Source organism: Mercenaria mercenaria, chromosome 13, assembly GCF_021730395.1.
Source record: "Mercenaria mercenaria strain notata chromosome 13, MADL_Memer_1, whole genome shotgun sequence".
Lineage (NCBI taxonomy): Eukaryota > Metazoa > Mollusca > Bivalvia > Venerida > Veneridae > Mercenaria > Mercenaria mercenaria.
Genome location: NC_069373.1, coordinates 65,673,694 through 65,692,752, shown reverse-complemented (window position 1 = coordinate 65,692,752; position 19,059 = coordinate 65,673,694). Strand labels below are relative to the sequence as shown.

General features: G+C 36.2%; 1 protein-coding gene across 3 annotated transcripts in view; it reads left to right on the top strand.

Moving 5' to 3' along the window:
- The window catches only part of LOC123528673 (striatin-interacting protein 1-like), a 49,365-nt gene that overhangs the window by 7,459 nt on the left and 22,847 nt on the right, over window positions 1-19,059 (top strand). For 2 of the 3 annotated variants that reach the window (XM_045308576.2, XM_045308575.2), the window contains exons 3-9: window positions 832-906; window positions 1,817-1,948; window positions 6,531-6,651; window positions 12,201-12,269; window positions 15,575-15,681; window positions 16,119-16,246; window positions 16,504-16,698. In XM_045308576.2, coding sequence (XP_045164511.1) covers window positions 832-906; window positions 1,817-1,948; window positions 6,531-6,651; window positions 12,201-12,269; window positions 15,575-15,681; window positions 16,119-16,246; window positions 16,504-16,698 — 827 coding nt within the window. Of the gene's footprint in view, window positions 1-831; window positions 907-1,816; window positions 1,949-6,530; window positions 6,652-12,200; window positions 12,270-15,574; window positions 15,682-16,118; window positions 16,247-16,503; window positions 16,699-18,297; window positions 18,322-19,059 lie in introns of all 3 variants that reach the window. The other variant, XM_045308574.2, reaches the window with a different exon arrangement.

Here is a 19,059-nt window from a genome sequence, read left to right as displayed (position 1 = left end):
AGCATGTTTCTGAGGAGATATGGGACCACATGTTTTCATATTTTCCACACATTATGGGATGACCTCACATGGCAGGTTTCATAACTCTTGCTTACAATTTGGCAAAGTATGCCCCTTTTTATGCTAAAACTTCCTTATATTTCTATTAGCTAGTATTAGGGGAAAGGGCTTCAAATAGTCAAACACTCTGTCATTAGAAAGCTCTTGTTTATGAAAATTATTACTTTTCAGAAAAAAAATCACTGGATTGGTTACCTTTACTTACAAATACTCAGAAATGCATGTGGTAAGAGTTGTGAATGAAATGTCTAAACAATATTTTAGGGGAATTATTGTCAAAAGTAGGTGAAAAACAATATTTTAAGGGGGTGAGAATAATTCCAAATGCAACCATTGTGGTAAAAAAACACTGATGCAACTGTTTTCAATATTTTTTAAACAAATTAATTTACTAACAGGAGAACTGGTTATAAGTTAAAGGCTCAAAAAGTTGAGAGAAAAAAATAAATTCACAAGGTCCAATTTCAAGGTCATACTTGGAGGCCAAAATTGTGTGTCCTTTCTATATCGTACAATGCACATATCAGAGGAAGGATTTTCATAAAAAGTAGCTTCAGCTTGATTTGTTGACCTCATCAAAATGATATGCTGAGTGCAAAAACCGGAACAGATGGTCAAATGTCTAGGTCAGTCACACTTGGGAGACAAAGGGATGATCACAAAATTTCAGCTTATTTGTATCAAAGTGATATATGTGGATATTTTCAGCAATACTGTAAATTTTGTCTGAAATTAGTTTATTTTTAATACAAAGGAGTATTTCTGTTGCAGAGCTTTACAGTTACACTGAAGAAGAAGAATTCACAGAAAATAAGGAATGTTTCGAAGAGAATTTTACAGCTCAAGGTACAGGTCCCACTGTTTTCCGATAGTAGAGTTGTGAGATTTCAAAGGCTCAAGCATACTGCTTCAGTTGCCAAGTGGTAGAGTGCCCAGTTAAGAGTCTGGGAGGTTGTGGGTTCACCCCCTGGTCATGTCATACCAAATACGTGGAAAATTGTACTGGTAGTTTCCTTGCTTGGCACACAGCATTAAGAGGATTGTTCTAGGACTGGTCAGCCCTGTGTCAGTATAATTTTACTGGATGGGGTATCATGTTACATCTGTACTGTGTGATATTGCAGTGAGGCATCATTATAAAGTGGAGCATCATTGTGCCCACTGCTACAAGTAGAAACTTCTTCTTCTTCTTCTTCTTGGCGTTCACAATGCGTTTACTACACCATGACTACACAAGTAGAAACTGTGGTTTATATTATTGAGAAATTGTTGAAGAAATGCATACACGCACACGCCCTTTTTACAGTAAATGGTACAGTCCAAATTGAAAGATGGACAAGTTCATTATAGATATTTAGCAGGGTAAGGGTTAAAGCACATGCTGAAATGTTTCTGATGATTTAATGAAATACAGTTGAAATTCGGTTTCTCAAATTTCAAGGATTCAAGGGTTTTACTTCGAGATAACTGAAATTCGACTTAAAATGATATTTTGTGCATGTGTTTTCAGGACGGGACTAGAAAATGTCTTCGAGATAGCTGGAATTTTGATATAAGCTTGTTTGAGGTATCGAGTTTCAACTGTATATAATTTCAAGTAAAAGTTAATGGCATCAAACTTGTAAAATAGGTTTCTCATGTATATGATATAAATGTGTACCTAAGCATCACATATAATATTTCACATTTAGACCGTTTTCTTTGATACATGTACCTGTATATGACTGTAATACTTGAATGTTATCTTGATATACAGGTCACACTACATGGAGAGCTTTAGATGATGAGAACAGAAGGAAGTATGTAGTATATCTACAGAATGAGCTGGAGGTGGCAGACAGGGTCAGGAGGATGAAAGCCATTAGATCTATCCTCTATCTTGTACAAGGTACACGTTATTTTAGCTTGACTGTATCAAGTATGTTATGAGCTGTCCTGCTCATGCTTTCATAGGTACCAACATTCAGATTTGGTTAAAGTTTTGCTGCACTTTTCCTCTATCACTGTAATTATTCAATGGATTTACTTCAGACTTAAGGTAGTTGTTTCTGTCTATACTGTGTTGGTGCGCCGTAAAACCCAAATAAATAAATAAATATCTGTCAAAATTATCAAGACATTTAACAAACAAATATAAATTACCACTGTGGTAAACCATTTGAGCTGCGCCATGAGAAAACCAACATAGAGCGTTTGTGACCAGCATGAATCCAGACCAGCCTGCACATGCGCGCAGTCTGGTCAGGATCCATGCTATTCGCTAACGGTTTCTCTAATTGCAGTAGATTTCGAAAGTGAACAGGTTGAAAACGCACTATGTTGGTTTTCTCATGGCATGGCTAAATTTTCAGTATCTTGTCAGTTATATTCTACTTAAATCTAAAAAGCAGTCAATATATTTCCTATCCAATGTTGTAACAATTTTTCTGATGTGTTCATTGTAGTTATTAAAATACAATATAGTCATAATCAGACTGTTTGAATTAAAATGTTTTACAAGTTTTAACAGATCAAAAAGTAACAATATTAATCAGACTTGTATTTTTAGCTCACCTGCGCACGAAGTGCTCTAAGGTGAGCTTTTGTGATCGCCCTGTGTCTGTCATCCGTCCGTCAGTCGTCGTCAACAATTTGACTGTTAACACTCTAGAGGTCACAATTTTGGCCCAATCTTAATGAAACTTGGTCAGAATGTTACCCTCAATAAAATCTTGGATGAATTCGATATTGGGTCATCTGGGGTCGAAAACTAGGTCACCAGGTCAAATCAAAGGAAAGCTTGTTAACACTCTAGAGGTCACAATTTTTACCCAATCTTAAGAAACTTGGTCAGAATGTTACCTTCAATAAAATCTTGGATGAGTTCGATATTGGGTCATCTGGGTTCAAAAACTAGGTCACCAGGTCAAATCAAAGGAAAAGCTTGTTAACACTCTAGAGGTCACAATTTTGGCCCACTCTTAATGAAACTTAGTCAGAATGTTACCCTCAATAAAATCTTGGACAAGTTCGATATTGGGTCATCTGGGATCAAAAACTAGGTCACCAGGTCAAATCAAAGGAAAAGCTTGTTAACTCTCTAGAGGTCACAATTTTGCCCCAATCTTAATGAAACTTGGTCAGAATGTTACTCTCAATAAAATCTTGGATGAGTTCGATATTGGGTCATCTGGGGTCCAAAACTAGGGTCACCAGGTCAAATCAAAGGGAAAGCTTGTTAACACTCTAGAGGTCACAATTTTGACCCAATCTTAAGAAACTTGGTCAGAATGTTACCCTCAATAAAATCTTGGATGAGTTCGATATGGGGTCATCTGGGGTCAAAAACTAGGTCACCAGGTCAAATCAAAGAAAAAGCTTGTTAACACTCTAGAGGTCACAATTTTGGCCCAATCTTAATGAAACTTGGTCAGAATGTTACCCTCAATAAAATCTTGGATGAGTTCAATATTGGGTCATCTAGGATCAAAAATTAGGTCACCAGGTCAAATCAAAGGGAAAGCTTGTTAACACTCTAGAGGTCACAATTTTGGCCAAATCTTAATGAAACTTGGTCAGAATGTTACCCTCAATAAAATCTTGGACAAATTCGATATTTGGTTGTCTGGGGTCATAAACTAGGTCAACAGGTCAAATTAAAGGAAAAGCTTCTTAACGCTGTAGAGGCAGCATTTATGACTGTATCTTCATGAAACTTGGTCGGAATGTTAATCTTGATGATCTCAAGGTCCAGAGTTTGAATCTGGGTCATTAAGGTCAAAAACTAGGTCACCAGTTCAAATCAAAGGAAAAATTGGTAAACACTGTAGAGGCCACATTTATGATCATATCTTAATGAAGCATGGTCAGAATGTTTATCTTGATGATCTATAGGTCACATTAAAATCTGGGCCAGGTGGGGTCAAAAACTAGGCCATTAGGTCAAGTTTGAATCTGGGTCATGTGGGGTCAAACACTAGGTCACCAGGTTGAATCAGAGGAAAAACTCTAACACATTAGAGGCCTCATTTCTGACCATATCTTAATGAAACTTGGTCAGAATGTTAATTTTGATGAGCTTTAGGTCAGTAGGTCAGGTGAGCGATACAGGGCCTTCATGGCCCTCTTGTTTTTAAAACATATTTTAATGGTTTGATAACATGGCAGACCGAGTCAAAAGCAATTTGACATTGATTACCTTGTATTTGTCTTCATATGATTTAAGTCTCAGTTAACAGAAAATAAAACACTTATTAGGAAAAAAAGTGGGCTTGTTTTGCAAATTGAAGGTTTGCTGTCCAAACACTCCCAACGACTCATGCTAAGTCAGGCAGGTCAGCGAATATTATGATTTTTTACTTTATTTACCTTATTTGGATCAATATTTTTAATTTTTATTAGGTTGACTATTCAAAGGATAGGTAGAGCTATTGGACTCACTCTTGTGTTGGCATCCACGTCCCGCTTTGGTTAAGTTTTTGTATGTAAGCTGATATTTCAGTAACCACTTACGGGAATGGATTGAAACTTCACACTTATTCACTGTGATAAACTGACATACATAGCACGGGTTCCCATAATTCTATTTTGCTTTTTTACAAATTATGCCCCTTTTTCAACTTTGAAATTTTTGGTTAAGGTATTATAGGTTGGCTGATATCTCAATACCCACTCATGGCAATAGATTGAAACTTCACACACTTATTCACTGTCATGATCTGACATGTAATACATAGGTTACATAACTCTACTTTGCATTTTTACAAAATTATGCCCTTTTAGCTCACCTGAGCCAAAGGCTCATGGTGAGCTATTGTGACCGCTCAATGTCCGTCGTGCGGTGTGAGTCCGTCAACATTTTCTAAAAATCTTCTTCTTGAAAACTACTGGGCAGAATTACACCAAACTTCACAGGAATGATCCTTGGGTGGCCTCCTTTTAAAATTATTCAAAAAATTGAATTCCATGCAGAACTCTGGTTGCCATGGCAACTGAAAGGAAAAATTTTAAAATCTTCTTGTCCAAAACCAGAGGGCCTAGGGCTTTGATATCTTGTGTGTAGCATCATCTAGTGGTCCTCTACCAGAATTGTTCAAATTATCCCTCTAGGGTCAAATATGGCCCTGTCCCAGGGGTCACATGGTTTATATAGACTTACATAGGGAAAACTTTGAGAATCTTCTTGTACAAAACCACATGGCCTAGGGCTTTGATATTTGGTATGTAGCATCATCTAGTGGTCCTCTACCAAAATTATTCAAATTATCCCCGTAAGGTCAAATATGGCCCCGCCCCAGGGGTCACATGATTTATATAGACTTATATAGGGAAAACTTTGAAAATCTTTTTGTACAAAATCACATGGCCTAGGGCTTTGATGTTTGTTGTGTAGCATCATCTAGTGGTCCTCTACCAAGATTGTTCAAATTATCCCTCTAAGGTCAAATATGGCCCCACCCCGGGGATCCCAAGTTTTACATGGACTTGTATATGAAAAAATGTTTAAAAATCTTCTTGTCTGACACCACAACACTTAGACCTTTGATATTTGGTTTGTAGCATTGTCTTATGGACCTCAACCAAAATTGTTCAAATTGTACCCCTAGGGTGAAAAGAGGCCCTGCCCTGGGGGTCCAAAGTTTTATAGTGGAAACTTTAAAAATCTTCTTGTGTTAAACTGCTGGCCCGATTTTAAAATAATTTTACACAAATGGTCCATGTGTGACCCTCTACCAAGATTGTTCAAATTATACCGATTCGTCAAAAAACATGGCCACCAGAGGGCGTGGTCACTTTTCCCTATATGTATATAGTGGAAACTTTAAAAATCTTTTTTGTGTGAAACTGCTGGCCCAATTTTACAATAATTTTGCACAAATGGTTCTTGTGTGACCCTCTACCAAGATTGTTCCAATTTTTCCGATTTGTCAAAAAACATGGCTGCCAGGGGGTGTTGTCACTTGTCTTCTCAGAATCAATAATAGATAGAGTCTTGATATTTGGCATGTGATAATCAGACTTGTAATGTGTACCATAATTATTCAAATTATTGCCCTAGGTTCAAAAGTGTGTGTGACATGTATATAATATAGGTTAACATAGAAAAAACCTAACTCTGTACTTATACAAACACACTTGAAACCTTGTACACAGGTGAGCGCTTTAGGGTCAATGACCCTCTTGTTATATGTATTAAAGCTGGTATCTCAATACCCACTAATGGGAATGGATTGAAACTTCACAAACTTCACACTATTGTCCATTGTCATGAACTGATATGCATTGTAATGGTTCCATAGCCCTGTTTTGTAATTTTACAAAATTATTCCCCTTTATCAAATTTTATATTCATTCAACTGACAAGGCTGTTGAATAGTCGAGCGTTGCTGCCCTCCGACAGCTCTTTTTGTTTTGTGAATCAGTCTTAAACGTAAAATAAGTCTGTCTATTATCGAAGCCCTGGTTGATATGTATTATAATTTCCCTTGCAGGAGTGTTTGATGAGTGCGGATCAGAGGCACAACAAGCTGAGCTGATAAAAGCAAATGTACATATTTTGTATGAGCAAGGGCTATTCTTCTCCTTTATAGAGCTACTGTGTATGGAAGTAGAGTAAGTTATTACATAGTACATGTGGAATATTTGTTTGTTTTTGTGTAAGATAGGAAAAATCACTGAGTGAGCATCAGATACAATGAGTGTGAGTGAACATACAGCATCTGCTTTTCACACAAATAGACACATTGATCTGACATGGTAAAATGAATAAACTTTATTTTACTTCATGTTATCCTACACTTATCCCAAATTTTACCCCATTTTCCCTAGCAGAGTCACCTGCAATAATGATGTCAAATTGTTATGCTGGAAAAGTTAAACACTTCTGCAAAAATTATAAATATTTTTTACCTTTTTAATATTACAAAAGCATGTATTTTTAGCTGCACTATTTCAGAGAATAGGTAAAGTTGTTGCATTCACCTGGCTTTTGGCGTCCACATCTGTGTCTTGATTTATTTAGTATTTATAATTTTATTATGTAAGCTGGTTTTTCAGTACCTGCAGACAGGAATGGCTTGAAACACACTTGTCTAATATGTTTGTCTCACCTGCAATGTAAATAATCCATAACTTCTGCATTTTTAGCTCACCTGTCACATAGTGACAAGGTGAGCTTTTGTGATCACCCTTCGTCCGTCGTCAGTGCATCCATCCATCAACAATTTCTTGTCTGCATGATAGTGGTTTCATTTATGATTTTATTTTAACCAAACTTGCACACAACTTGTATCACCATAAGATCATGGTTCCTTTCTTGAACTGGCCAGATCCCTTTATGGGTTCCAGAGTTATGGCCCCTGAAAGGGCCAGAATTAGCTATTTTGAACTTGTCCCTGGCTTTTGGCGTCCACATCTGTGTCTTGATTTGTTTAGTATTTATAATTTTATTATGTAAGCTGGTTTTTCAGTACCTGCAGACAGGAATGGCTTGAAACACACTTGTCTAATATGTTTGTCTCACCTGCAATGTAAATAATCCATAACTTCTGCATTTTTAGCTCACCTGTCACATAGTGACAAGGTGAGCTTTTGTGATCACCCTTCGTCCGTCGTCAGTGCATCCATCCATCAACAATTTCTTGTCTGCATGATAGTGGTTTCATTTATGATTTTATTTTAACCAAACTTGCACACAACTTGTATCACCATAAGATCATGGTTCCTTTCTTGAACTGGCCAGATCCCTTTATGGGTTCCAGAGTTATGGCCCCTGAAAGGGCCAGAATTAGCTATTTTGAACTTGTCTGCACAATAGCAGCTTTATTTATGATTTGATTTTTACCAAACTTGCACACAACTTGTATCACCATAAGATCTTGGTTCCTTTCTTGAACTGGCAAGATCCCATTATGGGTTCCAGAGTTATGGCCCCTGAAAGGGCCAAAATTAGCTATTTTGACATTGTCTGCACAATAGCAGCTTTATTTATGATTTGATTTTTACCAAACTTGCACACAACTTGTATCACCATAAGATCTTGGTTCCTTTCTTGAACTGGCCAGATTCCATTATGGGTTCCAGAGTTATGGCCCCTGAAAAGGCCAGAATTAGCTATTTTGACATTGTCTGCACAATAGCAGCTTCATTTATGATTTTATTTTAACCAAAGTTGCATACAACTTGAATCACCACAAGATCTTGCTTCCTTTCTTCAACTGGCCAGATTCCATCATGGGTTCCAGAGTTATGGCCCCTTAAACGTCCAAAATTGGCTATTTTGGCTTTTGCAGCCATATAGAGACTTCATTTATGGTTTTATTTGATACAAACTTCCAAAATATCTTCAACAACAATAAATCTTGGATTCCATGACAAATCAGATCCAATCGTAGGTTCCAGAGTTATTTATATCTGATTACCTCCCCTGATTGTAATCAAAATGGATTTATATCAGTAAGTCCTTATAAGACTTACTTGAAATTTCATTATTGTTATTAGTTGGACTGAGACAATCAGGGTAGATAACTATGAAATGATTTTATGTCAAATTACCTCCCTTTATTTCAAATTAAAATGGGTATATCTCCATAACTAATGAAGATACTGATCTGAAATTTCATTTATGTCAACAGAATAATTTGGCAGATCCTTCTTTTGTTCACTTACAATATTTATTTTTTTTAATTACTTCCCTTTTATGTTACTATAAATAGCTTATTTTTAGTAACTTTTTTATTATTGGCCGTAGGGAAAAGCCGAGACCACTTTTCTGTGGTACAGCATGGATGGTACCTCCAATTTTTAGGTGTATTTTGACATATCTATACCTTGTAAGAATTTTTTTTCTTTTTGGTTAAATTTCTTCGGTTTGTTGTTCCTGTCCTTCGGACTTATATATTTTTTCTGAGGACCTTCTTGTCCTCAAGTGCAATGATAACAGGTGAGCGATATAGGGCCATCGTGGCCCTCTTGTTACAAAATTTTACCCAGATTTGGTCTCAAGTAATCATCCTTTAATTTTTAGTGGTCAGGTATGAATACACAAGTAGTGCTGTCCACCAACAGCTCTTGTTTTGTAAGAAATTATGTACAACTAATTCCTTATGGAATATGTTTTTGATGAAAAATCCCCATTATTTAAAATTCAAATTTGTCATCATTCAAGTGTAATTACATACCAGTGAATTCATATTTGATCATTTTGCTGTGAAGTTGTTAAGGTATACTTGCTTATTTGTTCTTAATCCTCATGGCCCACAGGTGGTCATGGGCCGTCACTACTGTCCACCATGTAGCTCTGTTTTGAGCTGCTTACTTCACTTCTCAAGATAACCAGAATATAACCCACCATTATAAACTGGCATACTTTTGAAAAGCAGTATTTTTGAAAAAGGAAAGTATGATATTCTAACACGACCAGATTCATATTCCTATTAAACAATGAAGGCTGAAAATAGTATGTTATTATTGCACAATTCATTTCTCTGACGTCACAATTATTACGTCATAGCGTCAAATGGCATACCAACGCACTGGGAAAAAAACAAAGGAATACAGGCAAATATTTTATGGATGTGGAGGATGTACTTAAAAATATTTGGTAACATGTTAGAATCTAAATAATATATCTCATTTAGGCATTTGCTCTTGAATAAAATCATTGTTTGTTGTTCAGATGCATATTATTATATAACCCAGGCTGTGCCCTCGTGATATAATTCCTTCGCATCTTAACTCCAAACAATGATTTTATTCAACGACAATTATAAAATGAGTTATATTATTTCTTAATTTTTAGCTTGACTATACGAAGTATGGAGAGCTATCCTACTCAACCCGGCTTCAGCGTCCTTCCACATCTGCACTTTGGTTAAAGTTGTGATTCACTTTATCTTTATTATTACTTGATGGATTTACTTCAAACTTAAAGTAGTTGTTCCTTATCATCACCCACATCATATGGCACAAGGGTCATAACTCTGGCACCAATATTTCATGAATTATCCGTCCTTTTTACTTAGAATTTCAGGTTAAAGTTTTGGTGCACTTTTACTTTATCTCAGTTATTACTAAATGGATTTGATTCAGACTTAAAATAGTTGTTCAACATCATCACCCACATCATATGGCTTAAGGGTCATAACTTTGGCACCAATATTTCATGAATTATCCCCCTTTTACTTAGAATTTCGGGTTAAAGTTTTGGTGCACTTTCACTTTATCTCAGTTATTACTAAGTGGATTTGATTCAAACTTAAAATAGTTGTTCAACGTCATCATCACTCACATCATATGACACAAGAGCCATAACTCTTGCACCAGTATTTCATGAATTATCCCCCCTTTTTACTTAGAATTTCAGGTTAAAGTTTTGGTGCACTTTCACTGTATCTCAGTTATTACTAAATGGATTTGACTCAAACTTAAAATACATGTAGTTGTTCAACATCATCACTCACATCATATGACACAAGGGTCATAACTCTGGCACCAATATTTCATGAATTATCCCCTTTTTTCACTTAGAATTCCAGGTTAATTTTGATGCATTTTACTATATCTCAAGTTATTACAAAATGGATTTGATTCAACATGACACAAGGTGCACCACTGTTGCACCAATATTTCATGAATTATGGCCCCTTTTTGCTAAGAATTATACTTAATATTTAATGTTTTGATACACTTGATCCTTATCTCTCTTATAAATACTTTTGACACAGACTCAAGCTATTATCCAATATTTCATCCATGTTGGAGTCATTAAACAGTGACAGCTCCAGCTGCATCAAATGTGCCCAGTTTCACTATCCAGCATCGAAATAGTCAAGCGCGCTGTCTCCTGTGACAGCTCTTGTACACTCACTAGGTTATTGTATGTCTGTCTTGATTGCTACATGTTTACATATGTTGAGTGGTACATGGTTAAATTAATTTAAAGTGTTATGAAAATTCATTTTGATAAAAACGGGGAGTTTAAATGTTTATTAGCTCATCTGATTTTTTGAAAAAAAATGATGAGTTATTGTCATCACTTGAGCGGTTGTCGGCGTCGGCGTCGGCGTCGGCGTTGCCTGGTTAAGTTTTATGTTTAGGTCAGCTTTTCTCCTAAACTGTCAAAGCTATTGCTTTGAAACTTGGAATACTTGTTCACCATCATAAGCTGACCCTGTATAGCAAGAAACATAACTCCATCTTGCTTTTTGCAAGATTTATGGCCCCTTTTGTACTTAGAAAATATCAGATTTCTTGGTTAAGTTTTATGTTTAGGTCAACTTTTCTCCTAAACTATCAAAGCTATTGCTTTGAAACTTGGAATACTTGTTCACCATCATAAGCAGACCCTGTACATCAAGAAACATAACTCCATCTTGCTTTTTGCAAGATTTATTGCCCCTTTTGGACTTAGAAAATCAGTTTTCTTGGTTAAGTTTTATGTTTAGGTCAGCTTTTATCCTAAACTATCAAAGCTATTGCTTTAAAACTTGCAACACTTGTTCACCATCATAAGTTGACCCTGTATAGCAAGAAACATAACTCCATCCTGCTTTTTGCAAGATTTATGGCCCCTTTTTGACTTAGAAAATATCAGATTTCTTGGTTAAGTTTTATGTTTAGGTCAACTTTTTCTCTTAAACTATCAAAGCTATTGCTTTGAAACTTGCAACACTTGTTCACAATCATAAGCTGACCCTGTACAGCAAGCAACATAACTCCATCCTGCTTTTTGCAATAATTATTGCCCCTTTTGGACTTAGAAAATCATTTTCTTGGTTGAGTATTATGTTTAAGTCAACTTTTCTCATAAACTATCAAAGCTATTGCTTTAAAACTTGCAACAGTTTTTCACCATCATAAGTGGACACTGTACATCAAGAAACATAACTCTATCCTGCTTTTTGCAAGAATGATGGCCCTTTTTAGACTTAGAAAATCATGGGTAGGACAATATTTCTATTACACAAAAAAAATCAGATGAGCGTCAGCACCCGCAAGGCGGTGCTCTTGTTTTAGAAAATGAAATTACAAATCTTGTCACTGTGATTAACATTGTTACAAAACTGTGTAGCAGTCACTGACAAAATACCTCTTGTGTTTATGGCAAGCTAGAGTTATGCATGTTTTCTTATGTATCTTACATATCCTTACTGTACTTCCAGAAATCAAGACGCCATTTCAGCAGCCATAAGGAAGTCATCAGTCTCTATAGAAGACAGTTCAGATCTCAGGTTTGTCACCACTATTATACACTAAACATGAAAAATTCTGGGCCCAGTTGTTTGAAACTTCAACTGGCTGTTAAACTAGCCTGATCACCAGTGGGTCTTTGTGTGAGAATTCTGATCTGGTTGCATACTCCAAAAAATTAGTAAATTTGAAATACAATCCCTTGTTACTCTTGGCTTTTTCTTAACGCCTGAATTTGCTGAAAGTTCCTTCACTTTTTATATGAGTGTTCTTATGCTATGTATTTTATTAATCCCCCGCCACAAGTGGTGGGGGTTTAAGGAATGATCCCCGTCCTTCCGTAACACTTTCGTGTCTGCTCCATATCTCCTAAACCCCTTGAAGGATTTTCATGAAACTTGGGTCAAATGATCACCTCATCAAGACGATGTGCAGAACTCATGAGTCAGCCTTGTCGGCTCAAGGTCAAGGTCACAACTCATGGTCAAAGGTTTGAGCTTTCCATTTTGTGTCCGCTCTATATCTCCTAAACCCCTTGAAGGAATTTTATAAAACTTGGGTCAAATGATCACCTTATCAAGACGATGTGCAGAACCCATGAGTCAGCCATGATGGGTCAAGGTCACAACTTAGGGTGAAAGGTTTGAGCCTTCCATTTTGTGTCCCCTCTATATGTCCTAAAGCCCTTGAAGGATTTTCATCAAACTTAAACTTGGGTCAAATGATCACCTCATCAAGGTGATGTGCAGAACTTATGAGTCAGCCATGCCGGCTCAAGGTCAAGGTCACAACTGAGGGTCAAAGGTTTAAGCCTTCCATTTTGTGTCTGCTCTGTATCTCCGAATTCCCTTGAAGGATTCATATGAAACTTAGGTCAAATGATCACCTCATCAAAGCGATGTGCAGAATTCATGAGTCAGCAATGTCGGCTCAAGGTCAAGGTCACAAATCAAGGTCAAAAGTTTTAGCCTTCCATTTTGCGTCCGCTGTATAACTCCTAAACCCCTTGAAGGAATTTTATAAAACTTGGGTCAAATGATCACCTCATCAAAACGATGTGCAGAACTTATGAATCAGCCATGCCATCTCAAGGTCAAGGTCACATCTTAGGGTCAAATGTTTGAGCCTTCCATTTTGTGTCCACTCTGTATCTCCTTAACCCTTTGAAGGATTTTCATGAAACTTTGGTCAAATGGTCACCTTATCAAGACGTTGTGCAGAATTCATGAGTCAGCCATGTCAGTTCAAGGTCAAGGTCACTGCTTAAGGTCAAAGGTTTACCCTTTCACTATCCATAGCAGTGGCAGGGGATTTAGCTGTCTTTCAGACTGCCTTGCTTATTTTGTTAATATGTTTGCATGGGTTGACAGACTTTTAGCAAAAATAAACTTCTGTTCTGTTCTATACACTGAAATGGAAGAATTTTTCAGATAGTAAATAAAATCTGTTAGATTCCGGTACCTTCCTTTTTGAAGCTTAGGACGCAAACAAGCAAAATAGTAGCATGCTTGGTTTCTTTGAGTCTTTTCATCAACAGCAATAAAATGTACAGCATACCACCGCCCCCTCTAGCACTGATTTAAGCAGATTTCTATTATAAAAGCTGAATGTATGTCAATATCTCAGAGGGCTTGAAAATATAACAAGATTAAATCTGAGTATGGGGAAACTTTTACAGCCACCACATGGCACTTAAAGACTGCTGGGCCCAGTTGTTCGAAACTTTAACAGGCTGTTAAACTAAATACCTGCCTGTTAAAAAGTTTGATTCAAATCCTAGTCTGAGTGGGAAACACCATTACGATGTTTTAAATTTACAGCAGAGACATTTTTGTGTTCATGATAATTAACTTGTATATTTGTTTTTCAAATTTTTCTAAACAGTCGAAATACAACCCTAAAAGTTATTCGACGGTTAGCCTAATCACCTGTTAAAGGGAATTCCTATAGTTTTTATGCGCATTTTTCTGCGCAGCCGACACTTTCTATGGAAAACTGAAATGAAGTCAACATTTGTTGAAACGTGTGACAGACAACCTTAAATATGAGGAATCTTTAATGAAATAACATTCTTGATAAGTTTTATCAGAAATCAAATGTTGATACTGGTTTATGTTGTATTGACAAGTATCATGCCTGCCAGGTATCTTGCCATTTTTGTGGTTGTGTTTTCACATTGCATTTTAGTACAAAGATGTGTTGTTCATATAATTTAAGACAATTAACTTAGTACTGATAAGACAATATCACCATTCAGATTATTTAGTATTCAATTATAGAAAGAATTAAGAATTTTTCAAATTTTTTTTTTAACTTCTAGCAGATATACATGTTATCAATTTGGTCAGGTTCACGCCATTTTTCGTTTGAACAGGTGTTGTATTCAAGTGGTCTTAACATAAAATTTAGCCAGGTGACCCATACATTTTTAGCCATTTTTCTGCTCACAATACAATTATTCATACACAAGAAAAATAGGAAAAAAATTTATGAAAAAGTTTTTTCAAAATTTAAAATTATATTCTCCACTATGGGTATTTTTCATTGAAAAAAGTTCACAAAAGTGAATAGGAAACTTTTTTTTTTCATTTGTACCCATTATTGTAAGGATATAGTATTACAAATATGACTATGGTATCTAATAAGTATATAATAAAAAGAATCAACCTTATTGTGCTGTCTTGGTGTATATTTTGGTTGGTATTTATAAAAAAGCAGAAAATTATGGAAATGTTGAAAAATCGCTGGCAGTTTCAGCAACAGTGGGTGTGTTCAAAACAATTTTCACAAAAACAAGCCTGGTGACTCATTGTTTTTATTTGTTCATTGTTTTCAGTACAAATTTTCCTATCATGTATGTGAAATTGAAAAAAAATTCTATGAAAGGAAAAAAACTATAGGAATTCTTTTTAAAGTTTCAAACAACTGAGCTCTGATGTGATAGTTGAGCCGTGCCATGAGAAAACCAACATAGTGGGTTTGCGACCAGCATGGATCCAGACCAGCCTGCGCATCTGCGCAGTCTGGTCAGGATCCATGCTATTCGCTTTCAAAGTCTATTGCAATTAGAGAAAATGTTAGCGAACAGCATGGATCCTGACCAGACTGCGCGGATGCGCAGGCTGGTCTAGATCCATGCTGGTCGCAAACCCACTGTGCTGGTTTTCTCATGGCATGGCTCAGTTAACTAAATCTATGAGAAGATTCTTCAGAAGCATAGAACACAACCAAGCAAAATAAGACAGATTAGTTTGAGTCTGTTCATGAGAGGTAACGAAATGTGCAAACACCACTCACCCGACATCCAACACTTCGTGAGTGTATTTTGTAATTTCTATATTTACAGGGTTATTTTAAGTGTACTTTACACAATGGTAGAGGTCATGAGAGAAGACCAGGAAAATGATACCGAAGAACAAAGAAAAAATAGAAAGTCATTCGCTGAAGAATTAGGTATGTTTTGATTATCAAATTATCAAAGCTTTTGCATTGTTTATTGTCTGATTTACCACAGTTCAAGAGTTCAAATGCACAGGAATTGAAGCACAAGGATGTTAGCTCAAGTCTTGATTTGACAAAAATATGGCTGCCTGAGTTGAGAGCTGAAATCAGAAAAAATTTCAAACACCATCTCCTTCAGTCTCTGGTCTGATTTTGACACTGTTTCAGAGAATTGTCTGTTGGAGGACACATCACCAGAAGTACTCAAGTTGTTCTGATTTGGCCACCAAAGCTAAAAATAGAAATGTCTTCAAGCAAATTGTCTTCCTAAAGTGCTGACATAAATTCACAGAAATGTTTCTTTGGTGACAGACCTCCAGTCTTGACTACATGTATGTTAAGAAAGATAGAAAAAAGTTTGAAACTAAGAATATTTATCTTATTTCCAGTGGAGCCAACATTTGGGCAGGAACTTTTACCAGTCACCTTGTTCGGCATGGTTACCAAGTTCTGCAGTGGATCAGCCCCACATTTTCCTATGAAGAAGACACTGATGCTACTCTGGAAAATCTTTTTAGTAAGTCCAGACCTTCAAGTTAACATCACGAACCCTATTTGTCAGCTCATATTTTACCTTTTAGTTGGGCGTCTTCATGACTTACTTTTTATGTGTTAATCTTTCAGACAATATGAATGTGAAAAAGTTGAATTTTCAAAAGTCAGAAGTGAAATAGTAACTGCTCTGAAAAGACAGTGTAGGTTTTTTTATACCTTGAGTCATTCCTTGCAATGCTGTAAGATGTCAGGAAAGAATTGAGTTGTTTTAATATCTAGGTTTCAATGGGAGGCCTCGACAAACTGCAGGAGATGAAGAATCAATACCGAGAACAAGCAGGATTACCTCCCCTGCCCGAAGATCCCGGAGAAGTTTGCCGTAACATGAGGGCCTCGTCTCCGCCTGCATCTGCTGCAGACCTTATTGAGCAACAGATCCCTCATAGGGGCCTCAGGGCGGGGGCAAATAAAAGGGTAAGAGGGAGTGCACATTATATCTTGCATGTTTTTTTTTACTTCTGTTTTACAATATTTTAAAACATATAGGCCCTTTATTAGGAATAGAAGAGATTTCCAAGTATATATGAAATATCATATGAATAAAAGTTTCTGGAATTATTCATATTTAGAGATTTAAATATAATTTTCAAGTCAGATGATTTGAGCTTGATCTTAATAGAGCAAAAATTTACTTTGGAAATGTCACTTTTTATCACACATATTTAAACCTTGTATACTACATGGGTGCAAAAAATGTCAGCTAATAGAATTTCAGATTAATGGAAGTCTGCATGTGGTAATACCACAAGCACTAAAATGTTACAGAAAAAAAAGAGAACTTTTCTTACAAGCACAATGGTATTTGGCTGCAATCTATACTTTTCATTCATGTATGAATTTATGAGACATAACATGGAGTATACAACATTTATTTCCCATATAGCACTATTATTTTCCTTTAACTACAATATATAGCTCTTTGTTTCTTAGCTGGTTAAATAGACACTGTTTCATTTTATATGCAAAATTATTGTATACATTTGCATTTTTATACTTAATGAATGGGATTAATTTTCAACTTTCGCTGTTTTGTCACTTTAGACTGATTTAGACAGCTCCATAATTTCATGATTTAATTCTCTCATAACTTTAAGAATTCACATATTTTCTTTGTATGCTGACTCTACATAAATCTAGTGCCACAGGATATCTTGATCTTGAAGTTAGTCAGAATTTTTTTTTACTGCAATGTTACTAAAATGAAAATGCCTATTTCTGAAAAAATTGCTGGATGTTCTTCTTAAACATTTAATGAAAATAAAAGTGGACCGAGAATTATAGATTTTCTATCATAAAGGTCATCCTTAGACAAATTATGATGGCATGTCAAAATGTCTTTATGTCATATATACAGACAGCTAATGATATGTTCTATTACTTATGAAAGCACTAGGGTATGCCTCTTAGGGAAAATATCACTGTTTTTATGGCCCCGGCATCTACTGATGCGGGAGGCATATAGTGATAGTCCTGTTCGTCCGTTTGTTCATCCGTCCGTCCGTCCGTCCGTACGAGGTTAACCAAATGGGACCGTTTCGTCTAGCATCAATAACCCTTACTAGAATGACTTGATACTAATGCAGATGTAACCTGTGACCATTCCTCATCTTCAGACATCACCTGACCTCAGTTTGACCTTGACCTCATTTTGGACTTAGGTTGCTTTATATGGGACATCTCTTGATTAACCAAACTGGACCGTTTCGTCTAGCATCAATACAGCTTACAAGAATGAATTGATACTAATACAGATGTAACCTGTGACTATTCCACATCTTCAAACATCACCTGACCACAGTTTGACCTTGACCTTTGTTTTCGACTTGGGTTGCTTTGTATCGACAAGGATGCCAAGGTGGCATCAAGCATTTATTGAATGCAGCTCCTTGTTTTCTAATATTTCATTATTTTCAGCTGTATTAAACCTTTCTTCTTCTCATTTTACATTTATATTTATATATATATATATATAGTATGTTAACTTGGGGTTTGATTTTTGTATTTGGTTTTTAGTTTCTGTCAATGAGTGATTTTAAGGTAATCTTTGACAATTCTTATCCATATGATATCAGACAGCTATGCTTTATGACTTAACCAGGAGGAAGATAATTAATAGGAAGCATTTGTAGTAAAAATGGTCTTGAGAAGTGGTAACATGTATTATTTTTTCAGAATAGTACCTTAATGTCATTATTTATTTAAACACAGGAAGGGGCCTGCGTGGGCGAGTGGTTAAGGTCGCTGACTTCAAATCACTTGCTCCTCATCAATGGGCATTGAATTCTTCATGCAAGGAAGCCATCCAGCTGGCTTACGGAAGGTCGGTGGTTCTACCCAGGTGCCTGCTCATGATGAAATAATGCACGGAGGGGCACCTGGGGTCTTCCTCCACCATCAAAGCTGGAAAGTCGCCATAAGATTTATAATTGTGTTGGTGCGAACCCAACAAAATAAATAAAGACAGTCAGGATGGTAGTTATGGTACTTTCATATTTCAGAGAAACTTTATTTGGTATGTTTTGTAACATATATTGGGGTTGGGGGGGAAGGGGCTAACAGTTGCTTTTCTTTTAAGCATAATGTACTCAAGCTGAGCTATAGTGATCTCTGAAAGTCTCTGTTGTCTGTCATGGCCGTTAACAACTCAACTGTTGACATGCTTAATATCTAAATTTTGCCCCAATCTTAATAAAATATGATCCGAAAGATAAATTATTTACCTGATTGATATAAAGCTTAATCAAAATGTTTGTTTTAATGAAATGTAGGCTAGCT